Source organism: Motacilla alba, chromosome 3 (assembly GCF_015832195.1).
Source record: "Motacilla alba alba isolate MOTALB_02 chromosome 3, Motacilla_alba_V1.0_pri, whole genome shotgun sequence".
NCBI classification, from domain to species: domain Eukaryota; kingdom Metazoa; phylum Chordata; class Aves; order Passeriformes; family Motacillidae; genus Motacilla; species Motacilla alba.
This window is the reverse complement of record NC_052018.1, coordinates 55,920,364-55,944,029: the sequence shown is the minus strand read 5'-3', so window position 1 is coordinate 55,944,029 and position 23,666 is coordinate 55,920,364. Positions and strand designations below refer to the sequence as shown.

The 23,666-nt window shown below is 36.9% G+C and overlaps 1 protein-coding gene across 20 annotated transcripts in view; it reads right to left on the bottom strand.

Annotated features, from left to right (window-relative positions):
* Positions 1 to 23,666, bottom strand: part of EYA4 (EYA transcriptional coactivator and phosphatase 4) — a 140,217-nt gene that overhangs the window by 57,517 nt on the left and 59,034 nt on the right. For all 20 annotated transcript variants that reach the window (XM_038131131.1, XM_038131134.1, XM_038131135.1 and 17 more), the window contains exon 3: positions 8,261 to 8,310. In XM_038131131.1, coding sequence (XP_037987059.1) covers positions 8,261 to 8,310 — 50 coding nt within the window. The remainder of the gene's footprint in view (positions 1 to 8,260; positions 8,311 to 23,666) is intronic.

Sequence of the window (23,666 nt, the reverse complement as noted above, 5' to 3'; positions counted from 1 at the left end):
CTTTTCTGTCTCATGCTCTGCCAGTGAGAAGGTATGCAAAAAAGGTTGGGAGGGAGCATAGCTGGGACAGGTGACCTGAATGGGCCAAAGGGATATTCCACACCATGGAATACCATGTCCATCTTATAAACTGGAGGAGTTACCCAGAAGTGGGGATTAGCTGGCTTCTGGGACAGGGTCTGGCATTAGTCAGCAAACAGTGAGGAACTATATTGTGCATCACTTGTTTGTACTTTTAAAAAAATTATTATTATCATTTACTATGATTAGATATTTTACTTTGTTTCAATTATTACACAATTTTATCTCAAGGTACAAGTTTTACTTTTGATTCTTCTCCCCATTCCACTGGGGTGGGTGTGTGGAGGGTGAAGTTGTGTCGAGCTTGGTTGCTAGCTGGGCATAAACCATGACAATTCTATTTTTATTTCCTACTTATTTTTTTCTCTAATGACTGATCAGGGACTAGTAGGATGGTAAAGAGGTGAATTCTGGTATGTTAAATATGAGCACAGCATAATAACTGCGTGGTGTTAGTTAACTGTTTACTGAGTACATGGGACTGACTGAGGACACTTAAAATGTGAAACATATAGCCAAGAAATTGCACTTAAAAATATTTGATAAAAAATGGGATTCATGTAAAAAGCAAACCAGTCTCAGAACAGGAGATTTGGATCTCAATGGCCATTTTCTTTTTATTGTCCACATTCTTCTCAGAATTTTTTCAGCTATATTTGAAGTGCAAAGTAGATGGAATCAAATACTTTTACTATTCAGGCTCACCAATGGTAAAATATATTTAGAGTATACTAGAGGTCAAATAAATTGGAACAGAGTCTGAATTAGCTCTCCTGTGTACTGCTGTAATGTGATATGACAGAGCAAAAAATAGACCACAGGAGAAAGAAACAGAGCTCCTTCTCATTGTTATTACATGTGCTGCACACGTAAGAAGAACAAACACTGTTATTTCATGGCTCAAAATCCAGTTAAAACTTTAGCATAAGGTTGTAAGAGACTACTGGATCAAGCAAAAACATTCATAGGTTTAATCCTAGGTTATCTTCTTTTGCTCAAAACCAGTATTTGCCCTAAGATATTCCTGCAGATTCAACAATTATAAAAGTTTGATGGATACATTAATTAGTCCAGAAATCCTGCTCTCTTTAGCAATCTCCAAAATCTCCAGATTACTTCCACTAACACTTCTGTTAGAATCTTGTTTATCCAATTTTTTTCAATGTGGTGATAAAAAACAACAACAACAACAACAACAAACAAAGAAAAAACAACCAAACCCAAAACATAAAAACAAACAAAACCCCTTAGGATTTATTGCTTTCATTCATTCCAAAGTCTGACCCATCACTGACTCAGGTTAATGGAAATCTTAACAATGACATGATCTGGCTTGGGATCACAGGGATAAATTATTATTAATATCACAGAAAATATGTTATGCCCAATATTAACAAAAAACCCCAGGAATTTTTAACAGACATGAAATATAAAAAAAATACATTACTTTTATTGTTATAAGCCACGGGGAGCTGTTAATATAAACCATTAAAATACTTCCCTGTGATGTCATCAGTTACCATGTATTTGCACTCTAAATAATAGATTGTTGTAATTTCTGTAAACATATCATATACATTTTTAGAACTCTTTGGGGGCTTGATCCAGAGCCAACAAAACCTGAGGGGCAGACAGTGACCAGCTTCAATAGGCCTTGGGTAATCAGAAGACTGAATTTCTAAATTTAAATAATGAGAACATCAGTGCTCAGACGGCAGAGAGACACCACACAGACTGATCTAAAAAAAGGAGAGACTTGCATTGCCTGAAAACTACATGCCTGAAAATAAAATTCATGTAGCAAGGCACTACTGCTTGCAGAAACTGTAGTGCAATTGTCATGGTTGCTGTGTGCCACTCAGTTACACTTATGTGAAGAATCATCTCCCAAACACTTTGATTGATTCCAACTGCCTAAGTGGCGTGCAGACTAAACGAGTGCACAAAACTTTAATAAGTACCAGATTTGTATAAAACATTCTCTGCAAGCTAAGTCTGTGTGTCCCTAGAATGTAGTCTTTATGAGAAATCTTATTCCACAATGTAGTTTTTTTAAAATTGGAAAATTGTTGCATGTTTTTTGTCAGTCACTGTCTTGACTGAGTAGTTTAGGCTTGATCCTGCCAAACATTCTCTTAGGTGAAGTGGCTTGTAACTGTAGTGGCCTCACTGACATGAATGTTATACTCTGGCATATACCATCCCTCTTGTTGACGAGTTTTTCTTCCAGTCCCCAAAATTACATGTGACAATCTTTCAATTTAATTATTCTGTCTTTTCATGGAAAATTTGTTTTGCTGTGTCTGTTTCTCCTTATAGCTGGCTCCAAGTCCAAGGAATACCAGAAGCCAGTAAAAAAGTCTTTTTTCCTGGCTAAAGATTATTCTTATTGTTGCAGGTATTCTCTTCTGGAATTGACCAATTTTGCAGAAATGCTGAATCTGTAAAATTGAATGGAATGCTTTCATTGCCTTTGGTCAAATTGTGCATCTAGTTGGTCTTACAATAAAACAGCAGAGCAACAGGTGATTGCTGGTGGAGTCTGCATGGTTTCCCAGGGGAAGATGGATACAGTAAGGTGTCAATAGAAAGAAGTTAAAATAAATGGAATTTCAAAAGTGCCTACCTTAAATGTCTACTTCAGGATGAGAGGAATCTCACCTTCAAAGTCTAAATCAGAGTCCTTTCAATAGCTAATTCCCTCAAATGAAGCCCATTCATCACATCATAATGATCTACAGATTATTCAATCTGGCATACAGTGCAGCTACACTTCTGACTTAGGAAAGCATTGTCCTCTGGTCAAGATAAGCTACATATGGTTCACAAGACAATACACCCTTACCTTCTAAGACATAGATGAGAAGAAAATTAGGGAGCCTAATGTGTTTAAACAACACATCTGAAAGCCAGGTGGACAGGTTTGCTTATTTTCACTGCACAACGAACACTATATTTTTTTTTGTATTATAATTGCTGAAACTTTAATCAAAATTTCCATAGCTATTGCTGGCCTTTCTTGCTCAGCAGCTCAATTGCAAGTTCCTCTTTACTAACAATAATGCTGTTCATCTCTTGAACAGCAAATGAGCAGGAAGGTACTGCTGAACTCTCTCTACAAGGAAGGTGTATGCAGATAGATGGTCAGCTGTTTTCAAAGTCATGGAAAAGGTGTGAAAGCTTCATCACAGGATCTGTCATGTGCCTGTAAAGCCTGGATTTGGGCTCAGGAGTTACAGTGTTAGATCTGGTAAATTTGGGCCAGCCAATGCCTGACTGAAAGAATGAACTATCACTGTGACCATTCTGAGACAAGACTATTAAGGTCTTGTTGAGGGAATTAGTTGGTGGAAGAAATCTCAGGTGTATTTTAGTTGAAACCGATGAGAATGAAACATGATGGTTCAATGGTTGTTTGTTGGATGCAGATGGATGTTTGGAATAAGATGCAGAAGATACATGTTACTTTTATTTTAATTTTTTAAAAATGTATGAATGGTCATGGAAACACTGTTTGGTAATGCATACATGCAGTACTAGCATAGCTCAGATCCAGTGAACATAGCGAACATTGCACTCACAACAGTGAGCCCAAACTGCAGAGGAAACAAACTTTGGTCAAGAGAAGTGAATGGGAAAACTGTGGTAGCTCTCACTGACATTCAAGACCATCTATTTACTGGTGAATGCATTAATGACAATAATTGTCTCTGGATGCGTATGTGCACTCCATATCCTGACCAATTAACAGACATGAGTAGGTATCAAAATGAGACCAGTGAGAAAATGTGAAAGCCTACTTCTCATTCAAAAGTTTTAAGAAAGACTTTTAAGATGAAACAGAAACAGGAATTAACATCTTTTAAATCTTACTTTGTAGTGCACATAGAAGTGTGGGTGTTGAAAAACAGAAGAGCAAACTAGCAACTTCACTGAAACCTATATTGAATTGAAATGTTGGAGGCCTTTTTAAACACATAAAAAATCCCTGTACACTTTTTTGGATAACTGCTTTGTCTGGCAACTTGAGCTATGCATATGATTCAATATTCACCAGTGATCATCATTGGTGGATGTGTAGTTTGGTAACACAAAGCAACAAACCCCATCTAACCAGTATGAATGCAGGAACTGCAGTGCCCCTGATTGACACTCTTCTTACAGCATCTGATAAAGTTTTAAATGGGAGGATTTACTTAAGACTGGCTTCATTTCCTTTTCCTTTGCTTTTAGATATTTTTTTAAAAGTATGTAAAGGAAAAGTCAGGAAGAATGGATATTACTGGAAATATTTGATCCACAGGTTTGTAGTAAAAATCAAGCAATAAAGTAGAGGGCTTCTTGCTCTACAGGGCTTAATTTTAACTTACTAATACAAAAATCCATCACCCTTCTGCAAATACATGAGTAATGTATTTTTGACACTATGTATCCTAAGTATTCCTAAATTGATTTATCAGCTAACTTTTATCCCTAACTTACACAACTACTCATCAAAACCTTCAAATTTTCCCTTTCTTCCTATAGATAGCTTCATCACAACATAAGTATCATAGCTTAAAGAAGGAAAGTATGTGAAATATTCAGCCATTTTCCTTCACCCTTCCAGGAAAAAAAAACTGTGTTTAAACTGTCTGAAAAATCTCTTCATTCTGCTGCAGTCTTCCATCCTTTCCAGATGGTAAAAAAACCATTATTTTTTTTCCTATAGTCAGTGAACTTTGAGGAATCAGTAGAAGACCCTGCTGAATTTCCATTTGCAGTGACTTCCACTCCCTCATTTCATTTATATCCTCCCTATATCATTTTATAGCCCAGAAAAAATAATACTTACTCTCATGCCTCAATTACTGACATGACTTTCGTCTTACTGTGGAGTCTCTGGCAGGCCTGGCGGTATGAGAAGGAGGACTTGGGGATAGGAGATATGCATTCATCAAACAGACTGCTATGTGAAAGAAAGATGCTGCCCTGGGACGTGTGGCCAAATAGACTATGCTGTTGCTGAGTGTGAGCAGGAGTCTCGGACTTCATACTTAGCATTTTACCAGACTTCAGAATGACACATATTCTAGCATTTGCACAGGTCACATGGTATGAGGTTTGAAGTGTAGCTTACAGGTTTCAGGGCAACAAAATTATTCCTTGTTAGAATTAAAATGGCTTTTTTATTATTTAAGTAAAAAGGAAGGTTGTTGATAACTGCAAACAAGTTAACTTTCAAGCACTGCACTAGACTTCAGCAATTCTTGTATGACATTAAATTTCACATAGGAGCTGTTCAGCACATTCGGGATTGATACCATTTTAAAGTTCATATAAGAAAATTAAGAGCAATGTATATCTGTAGGCTCTGAAGACAGGAACTTCTCTCCCTAGCCTTGCTAGTGAATTTGATACAGAGCCAGCATGTCACAATTGTCCATCATGCTGCTCTGGCCTGCTCCAGACTTGTGGTGGAACAGCTGGCAAGTCCCAAGTATTCACTGCCTCTGTATCACACACCAACCTCCCCAGAAATCATTTTGCATGACTGGATAACTATCCAGGGTTGCAGGGTGAATTTGACTTTTGCTACAGAATTATGAAGAAAGAACGCCATAATATTTACACAGCCACAACACCACCACTATAAGGTAAAGGTATAATGCCACCACCTAGGTATAAAAGGAAGTATTCAGAACTCTTTCATAGGGATTTGATTAAAAAAAAAACCAAAACAAAACAAAACAAAAAAAAAAACTCCCAAAAAACTGTGACGGAATTTGTAGGTCAAAGTTGTTTGTGAATCAAAATATCTGTCAGTGACATTGAAGAGTCATATGTTTCCTTTTGTGTTTACAACTTGCCTATTCACCATAACTTCAGTTCTTAACCACAGATCCCTCTCCCTCTGTGCAATTTACCTGTCTGTTAAGACAACAAGCCCTTTCTCTAAATAAATGCTGGCAAGGTTGATTTTTATTGCATGTATAGCTGGTCACTTTGGAAAGCATTTTTTTAATATGCTGCATAGGTTAGTATATCCCTTAAAAAATTTAGTAGTCACATCTGCAGTTTGACTGCTTCTTTCTAAAAGACAAACCCAGGCCAAGCAAGACAAAGAATCTGCTGATACACACATGTCACTCCAAGAATTCTCCTGACAAAGTTCCCACACCCAATTTAATTACTTCCCTACTGTAAAAACACTTTCCATCTGCATTTATTGTAATAGTTTCAAATCCAAAACTAACAGACTATAAAGCTAGCTAAATAAATGAATGATATTGGCCTTAGGTTCCAAGCCAGGAGCTATTCTGTAAGGCTGTGTGTCTCCAGCATTCATTTTTATGCTGATGTTTCATTTTATGTGCAGTGTTTTCACTTAAGCCTTGTTTAGAGAAGAATTACCTTGCTCCAGGCTCTTGAAGTGTGATGTGCCACACAGAGCCCTCTAGTGCTGCTCCTGCCCAAGGTCTTTCAGAGATTCCCCTCTAAGACCAAAAGTCACATTGCAACCAAAAAATCCCACTTCGGGCTGTATACACAGCACTGCATATGCTCAGGCTTGGAACACTTATTTCAACTCTGTCTGATGTATCCTCCAACTGAGGCTGCATAGCTCAAAATGGAAAGTGTTTAGTTTGAAAACGCACTTCAAAAATGAAACTACTGGATTAACTATTTGTAACATGGGTTCTCTTGCACGTTCAGGAGAAAAAAAATGTAGACTGTTCCTCAGACACAGCATGAAGAATTTAACTATAGCTTGTAAGAAATTTCCTGATGTGCAGAGATAGTAACAGTACATTGCATTCTGGCTGCTCAGGTTTGTTGCAGTTTGTTTTCACCACACTTTGATGAAATTACATCCGACTGGAATTCATGGATTTTAAAGGCTTGAGATACAATAGTCTCATTTGGGCAATCACAACACTTAAAACTACGCTTCTGTATATGAGTGTTATGCTACGCTGGGATCCTTCATGGTGTCCAAATACTCAGAAACAACTTGACCTTTATAATGAATTTTAATCCAAAGCAGCAGCACAGCAGTTAAGTTTTTCATTTAGAAGTTGTGAGTACTGAAGGGCAAAGCAGGTTTCCACTGAAGTCCTGGTCAAAACTGCTACTGACTACGTTGAAACCATACTTGGATACTGAACTATCTCTTCCCTTTTCAGTTCTAATCAAATTAAATGAAAATACATATTAATAACAGAATGAGCTAATCAAAGAAATTCAGATGATGCGTAGTGCAGCTCAAGGCACAAATACTATAATGGCCTTGGATGCTGCAGGTAACCCCCAGAGGAAGCTGCTGCAATAAATAAAGAACATAGTTAAGATATAGGTAAGGATGGGTTTGGGGGGCAAACCTTGAATTATTTAACTTTTCTGAGTTTTAGTGACAATGTTAGTGAAATGTCAGGTTTATTTTGTAGCTCTCCCCTCACAATGAAAGCTTCTGAGCTTTGATGACACTGAAATAGTCTTCTATACAGAAGCAAGACAAAGACAAGGAGCACTCACTAAATATTGAAGAAAACTATCCACCAGTTTACTAACCACAAGGAAGATGCACATCTAAAACAGCTACTACTTCACTTGCTCAAAATTATCCATACACATACATGCATGTGCAAAACATGGAAGTTAAATCCATTTCCTTTTTCCCATGTACACGATATTAGAAATGACTGTGCTGGAAAGGAATGCAAGGCTTCTTTCCAGCTTATGAACACAGCATGTTTTTCACATGTGAAAACAAAATGAAGTTTTGGCAAGGGCAAATTTTCCCAAATAAATAATTCGTTTTCCACACTGGAAATAAACTATATTTTTAATAAACTTCAAGACTCGTATATGCAGAAAAGGGATAACTGAAGAAAGTGAGATCTGATCCCACAGATTTCCCGACACTATTTAATAGCTGGGATTTTTTTTTTAAATTGAATGTGACCATTCAGTGCTATGCCATCATCTAAACTCAACAACCCAGACTCTAGGCTGCATCTCTCACCGGGAAAAGGGAAAAATCCCTTTTCTAGAGTGAAAACCATTACAACTGATCCAACCACTCGTTCTTTGCAAAATGTAACTTTGGGGCTCTGATGCTACAAATCCACGGCACAGCTTAGCCTTGCTCTGCGCCACCGCACCGCAGTCAGTCGGCGTCGGCCCTCCAGCACCATACCTGGGATTCTGCGGCTCTGAACCATCGGACTCTGGACACGGCTTCTTCACCTGCAGGAGCAAAGCAGTGCTGGTTACTCTCACTTGAAACTCAACTTCCTCTTGCTCCCTCCCATTACAGCAGAACTTAAAGCGGATCCTGCTCTGCTCACCGGGATCTCTATAAAATATTTCCCGCACTTTACAGCGGCGGTTTGCTGTACTAAACAGTGTGTTTCATTATTATCCCATGAACAGCTGCCAACTGCACTTCCCCAGGCTCCATTAGTGGGTTAAATGTTCAGCTAAAATAGCTTGGGGAGTAGTCTTAACCAGGAACAAAGAAACCAAAGAACCAGGTTCCCCGCTTTGAAATGAGAAAGCCATACTGTTCTCAGCTTGGCCAAGAAATGTTTCCCCAATTGATACTGCTTCTGTTTCCTGCTAAAGCTCAAAATAATAAACACCAGGTTCTGGGGCAAAGCGTACCATTAGTTAAATAATTCATATGGTATTTTTAATTTTGTGAATCTGCTAACTCTATGTTAACTATATTTTCCTATTGCATCAATGAATACATGCACTGTTTTCACTCATATTTGCAATACATAAGTACATAAAAGGAATTTTAGCTTCCAATTTGACCTCCACAATACACTGTTGTAGACTGACTGGAGGTGATAAAATCCATCACTGTCAAAAAAAAAAAAAATAGAAAACTGTTCTCTTGCAGACTAGGTATCTCCTTGGGATCTCCATGATTTCCAGCAAAAATTTAATTGTACCTTCTGGTAATCTAAATTACTTGCATTTTCAGCAGAGGAAAAAACATTTTACTCACTAGCTTGCTAATGCAAAATCCAGGGCTCTGTGGGAGGTTTCGAAGTTCCAGTTTTAAAGCCAACTAGAAATATCACTCACTGAGGCTCACTTGGTGTGAGAGACACAATAAAAAACACATTCCCTTTACAACCAGCAAGTTCAATGACAAGTTTCAGGATACCTTGCATCAAGAAACTCTTCTATACTTTTTTTTGCTACTTTAAAAGTATTTCAGAGGAAAAAAAAAGTGACTTTGACTCACTACTATTGAAGTTATTGAGGAATGACAAAACACTCACCAGGCCCCAACAGAAAAAAGGATTTGACTAATGCTAAATATTACATATATATATATATATATATATATATATATATATATACATATATAAGTTCCCTCAGCTGAATGCCAAGGAACATCACTCATAGAGATGAGCCACTCATAGAGCATGAGACACAGTCAGGGCTCACACAAACCCAAACCTGACGGGCAGTATTTCATAAACATTCAGGTGCAAACATTATTGCTACAGTTTTATGTCAACCACATTGTTATTGAAGTAGCATAACATCTGAAATACAGTAAAATACTTCAGATATAAGCATATGACCATCTGCCATGAAAAATACCTTCAGCATGCATTATATGCAAACATGAGAAATAGTTATTCAGATTATTGTACTGAGTGTCTCCTGAGTGTCAGTGTCAAAGGGAACTGTTAAAAAATATTCAAAATCATTTAAAGACACTGAAATTACAACAGCCTCTCCTTGACCGGACATGTGTAATTTCAGGAGCAGTTTGTCTCAACTGAGTTACAAAGGATTTGACCAGAAAAATAATATTTTCGTTCAACATACAAAATAGAATTTAAAATTATTGAAAGCATAATGTATTTAGAGCTATAAAATACAATAACATAATTAAAATTAATTAGAAAAGTAAGTAAATGCCTAGTAGCTATATAGCATAAACCCTAGTAGATCTTCTTTAGCATCCACTCAATTCCAGCATATTTTTGTTATCTCCTTGCTCTTAACTTTACTGGCATTTATACATTTCTTTCCAATTTCTTTTCTGTTCTGTGGTTGCCACCAGTAGCACTGTCTCTCCCATTTGCACTGGGGCTCAGATCTCACTCCCCAGCTCAGGGAAGTTCAACCACTGACTTTAATCAGCTGCTGGAGAGTCTGTCACCCAGACATCCCAACACCCTGTGGTGGGCAACCACCACAGAAGCCCAAAGATAGTTCCAGCACACATTAACATAATCTGAGCACTTTTAATATACAGAATATATTAAGACCCCTGGTTTTCCTGGGCAGGGATGTGAGATGCAATAATTGGGTACTCACAAACAAATTTTTCTACCATAGCTCACATGACTACTGCATTTTGTTTTGACCAACATTACAAAGCAATCTAAATATCGGAAAGATTATGCTTTATCTGTATAAATTAACATTAAACATTAAATTAACATTAAACATTAAAAAAAAAAAGAACCAAAAAATTACCAACAAAAACCCCAACTGATAAATTTTGATAAAAGTTGAAAGGTCATAGCAGAAAAGCCACTGACCAATCGTATCAAAAAGACTCACTACCTGTGTGATGCAACAAACTTGGGGAGAAAAAAAAAAGCGAGCATTTTTTATTTAAGAATATTGCAATGAAAGCAAAATGCTTTAAAAGTGAGAGTATTTCAGTTTTGTCACTTGGCATATAGATGATGCAGTTCATCCATGATCATTATCTGAAGAAATGTGCAGAAGCACAGAGTATAGATTTGACTTGTCCTCTGAGATTAAATGTAAACTTCATTGTGTATCTTTAGGTCCCTCTTTGAGAGAAAAGATTTAAAAAATAAAAATGTTATTTCTCAAAGGATGAACAGGCATGGGATTTTCTTTCAAGTGGCCATATGGAATCAACACCATTTCTCTTCAAGGCTACTCAAGTAGCAAAACAAATTCTGTTATTCATAAAATTATGCCACCCTTGAAGGTGAACAGAAAATCACTGTGAAAATGTCTGATCAAAGACTAAATATTGTTTCCTTTGTCTTCAGCTGCATTGTTTTACCTCTTAATCTGCCTTGCTTACTGTTTTCAAAATAATTAACTTTCACTAACACCACATTTATTTATATTCTCATGTGTTAAATGCTATAAAAAGAACCTTTTTCTTTACTCCTGCTCTGTTTTCCTTTCCCCCCTCTCTGTTTGCACAGGTTTTCTCACCATTTTAGTTAAATGCATGTTGAGAATCATTCACAAGAGTAAGATTCCAGTTTCAGTTTGAATTCTGTTGAACTGCACTGAACTCTCCTGCTCTGGTTGCCTGCTACATAATGTTTGTAAAAGTTTCAGCTAAAAACCTTCAAATACAAATAATTGTGAAAACAGACTGCTGTGTTCATGTTTTGAATGTCACGTCATTATGCTGCTGATTGGCTTCAGCGCCTGAAAGTTGGAGGCAAAATCCCAAAACTGAAAGGCGAGGGGGAGTCTTACCAATACCCAGGAATTATAATTTCTGTGAAATGGTGTCCACATTTATTTCAGTTTTTAAGATACTAAAAGGCCTGTTGTCACCCTGTTGGTGAACTCCTGTTGCAGTGTGGCTCCTGAATTTCTGAAGACCCTATCTGCATTGAATACTCTCCATCTCAAAGATCCTGGTGCTGAACAAGCCTTAGAATTGCTTCTGAGTGCCAGGACAACCCCATGCCATCAGGAAATTTGACACTATCAAAACTGTCCCTCTTTGCTTAGCCAGTTCCATCTTCCACTGTGCAGTGCCCTGGGTACAGAGTACCCAGGCAGTACCCTGAAAGAAAAAAAAACACCTGTAGACTGAAATGAAGGGAGGAAAAACGGGAAAAGAAAAGAAAAAGAACAGGGAGTGAGAACAGAAATCAGGGCATAAAAGAAGAATGGGCTTTCCATGGTGGCAAAACTAGAGGAGAGCAGATGCCAAATGAAAAAAATGTGACAGATGTAGGGGTGTGGTCTGGACACTGGCTGAGATGGAACACCACAGTTTGCTCTCCTCTCTTCTAGATTTGGGACTAACACCACAAACACAAACCTAAGCACTCATCAGATACCTGTGAAACTCACTACAAAAGTCATTAGTGACCAGTCTGCCCACAGCAATGGACTAGCTCTGCTAGTCCAGCTGTACAGAAGACTTAATTAATGATCCAAGCTGGGAAAATATACTTTGAACTTAGAAGATTTTGTATAAATGTTACTTTTAGGTAGAAAAATGAAAGTCTCATTTGGCTTCAACTTTTATTAGAAATAATCAAAGTTTTATACAATTTCTACCTTCATCTGACTTGGTTCATCAGAATTCAAATATGAACACTGTTAAAAGTGCCTGATAATTTGAGGTTACTGTGAAAAAGATATGTGTTTATTAGGCAGCAAAGAACTACAATAAAGATATATGATAAATATTTACATGATAAAGGATTTTATATTATTTGGGCTCTAGATGTTTCATGTTTAACAAAGATAGAGTGAGGAACATTAAAAGAAAAATCTAACCATGCATTCACTGGAAAAAAAGACACCCCCTGGAAAGCCTAGGATGTCAGGTAATAAGATCTGCACCATAATGTGCAAGAAGCTGAATTTCCACAGGCCATATTAATTCTGGCATTTCCTTGCTTCTGATGTTTTTCTTTGCAACATTAACATCTTTTAACATGATTTTATTGGACCCCATTACACCAAATGTTAAACCATGAAATGGTCCTGTTCTATGAGGTGTTCTCACACACGCACATTGGTGGTATTAAACTCGTAATGCAACACAGGTGAGAAATCCCTTCTAACACTTACAGCTGAAAAATCTTGCCACATCAGCACTAAATTATTCTGGCAATGAATCTGCTGAGTTCCCTCATCTACTGCACCATTTATGGCCTTGATCCCTCCTAAATCAGTAGGGTTGCAACAGGGCTGAGTAGAGCCTGCAATGCTCTGGGCCTGGAGGAAGCGCTATGCATGTGGAGCTGTGGAGGCTCTAGCATCAAGGACACAAGAATGAAGAAAGAAAATTACTTTTTGCAGACCCAAGGATAACCTTAAATCACATATTTGTGCTTCCTCAGCCTGTGTGATTGCTCTGGAGTATGGGCAGAGCAAGTGCACTTTGACTGCCTGGATGATTCCCTACAGCCAGTTACTCTGGAGGAAGTTGACCCATCTCTGCTCGCTGTCCAGGGAAGGGACTATGTCTGTAGAACAACTCCAGGAGAGGCTGGCACAGGCAGGGGAACAACCTGATGGAAACACCAGGTAGAAGAATATGACTCAGGATATTAGTGATACTGCAATGAGTATAAATACTAAAAAAAAAGTAATTATCCTCAAATGTTTTTTTGATGCTGACTTTCAGAGTGTTTACATGGAGTTTTATAACCATCTTGACAACAAAAACCTTAATGGAGACTGTCTTTACAATGCCTTTGTAACATCATTTGCCAAAGATTTCCTTTGCTGCCATGATGCCATTGATACCACAAAACAAATAATGTCATTTGTTTGACCAACAAAAACAGGACAAGGATTTGCTTACAGATACAGTGCTGGGATTGAATCACAAACTGTAGCCATGCAGAAAATATTTGTGCTTTTGATTTAATTAAAAAACCCTACAACTGAACAACAAATATTCTTGAAAGTGAAGCAGTTTTTGATGACTGAATTCAAATACTCCAACTATGTACATCCTGTGAAGACAAAATCTCAGTGAAGCTTCTGCAAAATCAAACATATGCTGAGTAGACGTAGAGAAACATATGAAAAGAATTCTAAATAATCCCAAATTCTGAACTGATTTTTCCACAGTAATTCACTATTCTGTCACACTTCCACAAATCTCATAAGTATTTTACTTACTTAAACCTAGTGACAATAATAAAATTACATAAAGGTTGTGTTAAAATACAATATTAAATGAAATTAAAATGCATATGAAAATGTAAGACTACACTGTTGAGCACAAGCAAATTTTAATTACATTTCCAATATAGTTAAAAACCCAAACACTGATGATACTGTTGAGTGAAAGAACTTGAAGCAATAGAAAATTGATTTTTCCCCCTATTTTTCACAGTGCAAAGACAGTACATAGCTGTATTTTATCTGAATCACACCCTGAAGGAGGTTTGTCATATTTCAACAGATCTGAAAACAAGTGTTCTGATTGCAATGGCAGAATGAGTAAAAATATGTTACATAAATTTTAAAATTCACTGTTCAAGGAGTTTTTTGGTTGTTGGTTTGGTTTTTCATTAATAAAAGTCTATATGAGCTAGTTCTCTAGTGGACACAACATTTTGCTCACCACCTAAACTAGGTTTAGCTATTCAGTGGTCTCTTCTCTTTTCTTAGTAATGAAATCATTATGCCATCAACTACAATTGACAACTCTAATCAAAATAAGATTGAAGTTTGAATACGCTTTTTTTTTAAATGAAGGTGAAGTGCAAATTATTTAAAAGTTTTGGGTATGAAAGCAGACTGCTGATGCTGACCTTTGCATTTTATGTAGCACAGTAGAGGAGACTTCATATTCAAAGATATCAGATATGTTTCCATGCCTCTAAGGGGTGGGAGCAAGGGATGGGAACAAGGGAAGTCACTGCTGTTCCACCATCACTTCTGTTTTCCATGCAACCTTTCCTGAGATAGATTAGTTCTCGATGAAATGCATCATGAAGTTACAGTAGTAACTCTGGTCAGAACCACTAGGAGATGTACACCTAACTCACAAGGGAATACTACTAATCCAGAAGGGATATATTTAGTATTAAATACCTACAGTTCAGGCATCTAAATCGGTCTAGGCTTGTCACATAACGGCTTCCTTTACATCCAACAGAAAGGTACAGATGTATTTCACCGGACCTAGAGCAGTCATCCATTTCAGGCAGAGGGGAACTACGCCAAATTAACTGTGACTAATGGCTTCTACTCTCCACTTACCTGCTGACATGCAGGTAGTTGGGAAACACTGAGGAAATGGAATGGTGCTGCAAAAGAGAGAGGGACAAAGCCTGTGTGCCTCATGACATCCTCCATGAAATCCTCTTTGTTGGCAACACTGATTGTAACAATGGAGAGAGATGGCTCCCATGGAAGCTGCATGTTTTAGAGCCTCAGCTCCTTTGAACCAGTCACTGAACTTAATAATTTTAAGAAGGAGCTATGTCTTAAAAAGCACACAATAATCTTTAATGCTTCAACTTCTTGAGATGACAATCTTCATGACTCTCACAATGTTTTGGATTTTCTGTAAAAATTGCTGCTGAGGACGGTGTGGACAAACCAGGAACCAGTCCATCGACAGCCCAAAGAGCTGCAGAGAGGCACTGCATTTCATTTAGGTCGTATTTCACCAGGCTGGAATGATGAGCAGTGACACTCTAGAGCTCTTGCTGGTGTGCACATTACATGCACATTGAAGTTAATGGGAATTTAATCAATCCAGGTAAATGCCTTTTTCATATTTCCAATGAGACTATAATGATCATTTCTTTTGGGCACACTGCACAGTCTTACCATTGACACAAGCCTTTGTAAAATATAAATCAGAAAGCTTTATATAAATAAACTATAAAACTCTGTTTCTATTGAGAAGTTTTAGAGAATGAAGGTATCATTAAGGTGACATGATTGATAAAATCTGAGACAACTTTAACTCCTCAATTTTCTTATTCGTAAGCTATCGTTGCGGATGAAACATTCCTTCCTTGGTAATTTCTTGCTAGTGGAAAGGTTTCCTATGTGTTTGTTTTTGCAGCATGACTAATGGGTTCAAACAGTTCAGAGCTCTAAGCATTTTTAAAATCTTTTATACCTGCAAACATTTTTAAAACACATTTTAAACTGCCTTTGGCACAAGTGCACTAAAAATATCAGAGGGTGTAACAGTGTAACAGTCAAGTCATAATTTAAGCGATTGGAACCTGTGAAGTACTAACTTGTACATTTTGAAAAGCTTTTATGCATGCACTGTGGGAAAAACTGGCATTCTCTTTTTCTTTTTGTTTGTTTGTGTACAATGAAAGAACGAAATATGCCTTCCCTTAACTGGTGGGTCAGGCAGGGCAAATGCCATACTACAATGGCACTTTTTGTTTCAGCCTGAGTTACCTAATAGCTCAGAGCTCACAGAATGCTTTTCCCTGCAGCTGGGAGGGTGGGCCTGGCTCCCTTTGAAAAAGAAAAGGAAAAAGAAAAGAAAAAAGAGGAGAGGAGAAGAGGAGAGAAGAGGAGAGGAGAGGAGAGGAGAGGAGAGGAGAGGAGAGGAGAGGAGAAGAGAAGAGAAGAGAAGAGAAGAGAAGAGAAGAGAAGAGAAGAGAAGAGAAGAGAAGAGAAGAGAAGAGAAGAGAAGAGAAGAGAAGAGAAGAGAAGAGAAGAGAAGAGAAGAGAAGAGAGAAGAGAGAAGAAGAGAAGGAATTAGTTTCCCATTCAGATCTTCCAAAGGCCAAAGGTTTGGAAACTCCACCAGCCTGGAGCTCATTTATCAACAAATTCAGATTCAGGAAAAAATACTAATGCACTAACACTGGTTTTCTCTCATTCTCTTTTCTTTCTCTCACATTATTCTCCTAGCTCTCTCCGTCCCCCCCACCCCCACCATCTCTTAAAAAATGCAAAAATGCCCACACCAACCTAAATACAAACCTTTGGCTTTTTTTTTTTTTTTTTTTTTTCCTTTTCAAGTCAGCACTGTATCTCAGTGAAGCTGAATCTGCAAGTATATCCTTGGTGTCTTGGTATTTCCAAACTGGCTAGAAGATACCATTCTTAATCTAGACATGGAAAATGCTTACTGCTTTTACTTCAGTCATGTTCCCATGATGTCCTCTGGTTTTGTTGCAATTACATCATTTTTATTTAAGTGTTTGCTTTTTTAAATATCAGCATTCCCAAATACCATTGATCTCTTCTCAGGCAAAAAGACCCCAACATACTGAAATGCAGGAAAACAGTTACGCTGTGCAATGCTTTCTAGATTTCACCTTGAGATTTCTTAGCTCCACAGAAATATTGTAAGCAAACTAGGTGTATCAAAGCTGCTTTGGAGGTATCATTTAATATTCAAAGGAACACCAAGTCATGTCCTGTTGTATGCATAAAATTCAGAATCTTCTCTGAAAACCTGCACTTATTTTCTTTCCTCCTGCTTTTCAAAACCTACCAGGGCCAACAAATGCAAAGAAAAAAAAGAGTAAACTTTGAAGCTGAAATTTAAAGCAATGAAAGTCAGGAAGTTCAAAAGTTAATGTTCCTATGGCTGCGTTAACTTGGCCATGTTGCAAAGAGATCATGCAAATACTTCAAGCTATTTTGTTAAAGGCCTATAGTACTGTGCCATAAAGCATAATAAAACATGCTGTTTTCTTTTCATGTGGAAACCAACTTGTATGAGGAACAGTGTATTTCTACTGCTAATGCTGACTTCTCCACCACAAGTCAAGTATCTCTGCCTCAAGGCACTTTTCTGTTCTGACAATGCTGGTGTCTCATTGGAATCCAGCTTCCCCTTAGTTCACTCAAGAGCTTACATAGTGACCCCCACAGGAACAAAGGACAGCTTCTCTCCTGACTCGTTTGCCTCATCAGAAAATAATCTGTCTTTCCCCTTGAGATCAAAGAACACTTGTCACAATTTTTCCATCCCTCACTTAGATGAAATTTAAACAAATGGCCTTGTCGATCATCTCCTCCTTTCTGTACTTCATTATCCTGGTTTTTACCAAGGAGCTTATTGATACCCCAGTGCAGTAAACAACATGATCTCACATCTCTCACTCATCCTCACTACAGATGATTAAATACATACATATAAAATATTCTGATTTAGCAAAGAATTTCTTTTACTCTCATTGTACTATTTTGCTTGTCTTCTGTGTTTTTAATATACATATTGCAATGAGCTAAGGTTAAAAGAGATCAGCCCCCAGAAAATGTGCCATATTCTTGGTCAAATATGTTATGTTTCTTAGCTGCATTGAGAGCTAGCTATTAGCTATTAGCATTGAGAACTAACCCACCAATGCTGGGTCAGTGTTAAGTAAGCATGTCTAAAAAACCATCAGTTTCACTACCCTCCCTGTCTTGGAGAAGCATACTCATCAGCTGCATTCTTCATCCCAGAGCTGAAGGGACTTTAAAGGATTTAAGGACAAGGATTGTGGTTTTGAACTACATTCAAAAAGCTCAGGAAGAGAAAAACAGCTCTAATGTGTTCACCATACCTTTACTTGATGCGACCTTTGTACTAATAAGTTTTGAAGCACTGAAGTCTTCATAGAAGTACAACCTGCTTAAGAATGAATAAATATCTGACTCAGATCCTGGTCTGACAGAATGGGATGGAATAGTTTGGGCACATTGAAAGCATTGTATATGGATTCAGCTACATGACAACTTGATTTATGGGCAATCCAGACTTCCTCGGTTGAGGTTTGACTTATTCCAGACAACACGGTAAGCTCTTCCTACAAGCTCTTCCAAGTTTAGCCACTTGTTCACTGGTGCCAATTTTGCTCAGATACTTTTTAGCCAACTTTTCTTCACTTTTGGTCCTACCCAAGCTGTATGAGCCAGATGTAATGGTAGGAGACCAGTTATTACCTGCAGTGTCTGCCAGCATAATCCACCCTGTGTGACCTGTCCATCACACATATGTCATACAAAATCAGAGGTAACATTGCACAGGTCCTTCACAAAAGGAGAGAAACTACTGCAGATTTTCAGTACACTTCTCAGTGTGCAGCTAGTAAGAAGGACTCAAGTTACTTCTGTGTTTTTTGGATCCTTCTTCATTTCTCAGGAGACACAACCATATTCAATTGACAGTGTTGTAAATGACACAGAGTACCAAAACTATGAGAAAATGAAACTGAGCATTATTCACAGACAGTTCAGAACATCTGACTTATTCATTATCTAAACATTGATAATTTTTAACAGTAAAAATACCTGTTATTCACTGTGCTCCTTCACAACCCTGAAAGGCACGAGCTCATTTATGCTGAGTACGTGTGCAGAGACGTTAGGATGCAAAGAGGCTCTTTGTGACCAACTGCAATGACTGCAGAGTGAGATCCAGTTCTGCCAAATTCTGCATGGCTTCAGCAACAGCTGCCTGAGGTGACGCTGTATTCACTCCTCCAGCAAAAGGCATTCCCTGAGCAGAGGGAGTGTCAGCCTTGAGACAAGCCCACAAAGATTTAAGCTTAGGCCTAAATTGGATCGTGGTGGTTTGGCCTGTTACTGTCAATGCAACAATTCAGAATAATGAAGGTAAGTCTGACTGTGCCTTGTAGGACAGGAGGCTCAATTAATGCCAAGAAGGAACAGGTGGACAGAGCAATAAGACAGGTTGGAAGGAGATGAACAAGGTAATATGAGCAGGTAATATGAACATGATTTTAGCCCAGCACCTGTCTACCTATTAACAGCTGGCAGAGTCCTGTAGGCATTGTGGAAGATGAGAATTATGTTAAGACAGTACTAAAATAAAATAAAACTGAAAAAACCTACCACAAAGCCCCAACAATAAAAAGGGTTCTGCTCTTCTGTGGTGGCTTTTCTCCTGGTAGTAGATCAAAGATATTCAGCTATAAATATCTGACTTTTCCACAGATAATATCTGTGAATCTGATCATGAACAAATAATTTGATCTATGAAAACAGCCCAAGCTGAAGTCATCAGCTAATTGTACAACACTAGTATTTTTGCACAATGCACTGAGGCTATTCCAATTAAAACCACCTGCTTTAAGTGTATGCAAATGACTATGCTACAAATAATTTTTAAAAATGTGCTCAAAACTTTTGAAAAAAGTGGAAGGAGAAGGTAATAAGTGCACATCATAGCCTACTTAAAGAATTACCAAGTAAATCTCCTGTACACTAACAGTGAACAGCTGTGCTTGTCTTAGCTTCATACATTTCTGTTCTCCCACATTACTGAAGTTAATTTGTTTAAAATTTTAGCAACAACATCTAGCAGCTGTTCTAACAATTATAAACTACATCAGACAACTAAGAGCTTCAATAACCTATTTCTCTCATAGTAAGGATGCAAAGGATTATTTGCAGTTCAAACTACTTGATGGTGAAAATGAAATAATCAGTTTTTTGTGGCCCAGATATTATTCAATTGGTGAAAAAATAATTTGTTAGAGGTCAGATAAAAGGACACACAATGCTGCAGTGTAAAATCTCCCAAACACTGGATATAAACTAAAGACCTATTCACATGCATTTGTATCATGAGGGAACCAAATTTACTTTGGTTTTGATTACTTTAAATCTCAGTGCCTTTGGAACATGTCAGCAAAAGTGAAGAAAATGCTGCTAGGAAAAGTGTCCATTTTTTTCTTTTTTTTTTTTTTTTCCTTTCTTTTCTTCTTTTTTTGGGGAGTATAAGGAAAAGAATAATAATTTAGCAAAGGCAAACTACAGATAAAGTTCTTTATAATAAACACAAAGGAAAATATACTGCACATACTATGCACTATAGTTACTATATGTTATTAAGCATCATAGAAGCAAACTCCTGTGTAGTGAGACTGATTTTATACATATGATTTAGATTTGATTATTCAAATATTAATGAAGATTTACAACACAACATTCATTAAAAACCCTGTTAATACTGTAGGGTTAAAATGTCATTCAGGGAAATTAATCATAAAAGGATAAATGATTAATAGCATGTATACCCAGGAATATAACATGTATTTGGTTGCATAATACAGCCACAATTAGAAATCACATTAAGAATATTTAATTTTTCTTTTGTCACTTGCATTATGCTGTAGTTCTTATCATTAGTCAGAATAGCTGTATTTACAGCAAAAAGTATGTAAATAAATCTCAAACTATCAGCTAATAATATATTTTTCTTTATTAGCCAAGGGGGACAACATCAGGGGTAATACAGCTCTTAAAATACTCCCACAAGAAGGAACCACTTGACAGATCATATTTCAGCTCACATGTAGGCCAATTTTGTCTCCTTTTTCAGGTTTGAAAATTTGACTGGTAATATCTCACTATAGATTTTTAGTATATCTAAAGAGATTTTCTCTTTTTATTATTATTATTATTATTAATACTGCTATATTAAAAAGCATAATTTGAAAATATTTGAAAGTATGTTTTAATTTTAAAGGTGTTTTATATACAAAATAGTTGAACTAATTTTCCAGAAGCAATCAATTAACTTTGTCAGGATTTGTTTTTCCAAATTTGTACCATTTTGTTTATATTTGCTGTCCTCCAGTAAATTCTTTAGCCAGCAGGCAATTACTTGGAATAAGGAATTCTTCCAATTTATTTTGGATGGTTTTAATATACCCATCTCAAGTATTAAAGAAAAAAACTCTTTAGTTTAGGAAAATATAACAACCCAGATTCCCTAAACTCTCAAAGCATTCAAAACAAAAATAAAGAGGCAGCTTCATAGTGACGGATGAATTTCAGGGACCCAGGGCAATGCCCAGGAGTTACAATAAAGTACAATAAAGTACATTTTTAATGTGTCTGCAGCCATTCTTCCCACAAGACTCCACACATTCACCCCTATTCCAGACAAGTGAGCAAGTGTCCTTTGTCTCTGGCTCAACATGCCAAATCTCCTGCATCTTTCAACTCTCCTCCCTTCTCTCCTGTCTCCCCAACCTGATCCTGGAATGTTTTGGCCATGAGGTTAGGAAAGATTCCCCCATTTATCACAACCTGCCAAGCACAACAGGGTCAGAGTCCCAGCCCCAGTGCTATCACTTTGCTAATCCAGCCGCGGCACAGGCACAAAACTTCAAAGATATTTTGCCACAGGCAAAAGTTAGTCCTTATTTGCTTTAAAATCCAAGTATCAATCAAGTTAAACTGTGCTTCAGTGGAGCTAACAGTTTGAATGTCCAGAGCAACATGGACATTTGGTTCTTAGCTGTGGCCCTAATTGAATGCAGAGCTCACCTGGGAGAGCAGTATAAATACTTCAAGTACAGCAAAAATCTCATAGTGGGACAATTCATTTTATCCACCCTTGCTGAAAAGAATGGTTCAATCATTCATGTAAACACACAAAAGCAACTTGTGGTGCATGTGTGCAAATAAATACTGATAATACACACAGAATCTCTGTTTATGTTAAATCACTTCAGATTATTTTACCTTCCAAAGGTTTTACTATGAGTTATACCAGATGAGCAGCCAAACTTATGTGATTGTAAAGGACATTTAATGACTTACAAGTAATGACTTATCCCGGAAATTAATGTGAAGAACAATTACAGATTTACTATGAGAACAAGCAAAGGACTTTTCTTCAATATCTAGGAAGCAAATCATCGATTAAATCATCCTAGGCAAAATAACATGTGAATTTTACTATCCTGGGATTCTTCCTGGGATTTGTGTTCAACCTAATGCAAACAATACAATAATTATGCTTTTTAAATCAATCCAGGTTCTTCTTCAATGTGTATTTTTAACTGCATCCTTCTGGGGCTAAAAAGGGATCCATCTTAAAATCAGCTTTTAAAAGTATCTTCACCTTTTCTGCAGATATTTACTTATAATTGAATACTATTCAACTATGTATTAATTCAGAGCAATGAATGAATATTGCAAAGAGAAATAAACCACACAGATATTATCTTTCCTGTTATTACTGAAATGTATATTATTTATTTTTTCCAGCAATATAATTAAAAATATATTTAATAAAATAAAACATAAAAAGGAAGCAAGTAGCATATTAGCTACAGCATTAGATTCTGCAAACTGCTTACATACCTTTTGTACATAAATTTAATACAGCCATGCCCTCCTTTTATTTAAAAATACTGAAAAAACATGTTAAATTTTTAATCCCTGGTTAATATCATTTACTAAATAAGTTTCACAATTCAAAGCTTAAAACAGAACAAAGTGCTAATTATTTCCCCTATTCTCCCAAAGCAAATGTAAATTCAATAAAATTTATGTATAACTATTTGCAAAGAAAACAACAGAAAAAAAAGATAAAAATGATAGGTAAGCATGTGAGCGAGACAGTATGCAGTGTGGTTTTTCATCTGCTTCTTCTATTTAACAGTATATTCAGACATTTTCACAAACCACATTCTGTTAAAGAAAATAACCTTGACTTCTAATTTCTGTAACAGATGAATTAGCTTCCTTGTATGCGCACTCTGACACTCATATGTATGTGCATGCGTGGTCGCACAAACATACAAACATACAGATGTTCTCCAAGGCCAAATTCAAGTTCTTTTGCTTGATATTATCCACATTCACACAAGGTTGCTGCCATTTGATTTGCTGTACCACTTAACAAGATATACCTTTATAAATCTCAAATTATCTTGGAAAAACGCTTTGGCAAGAACTATTTTTTAATTCAGGAATTTAAAATATTACTAGGTTTATATACCCTTTTCAAATTTACATTTGATTTACTTTAGAAGAAATTGAAACGACACAGAAGTTACTGGGACAGTCAAAAGCTGTTTAGCTGAAATGTATTTCAGAAAATAGTGAACAGACCAAGAAAAGAA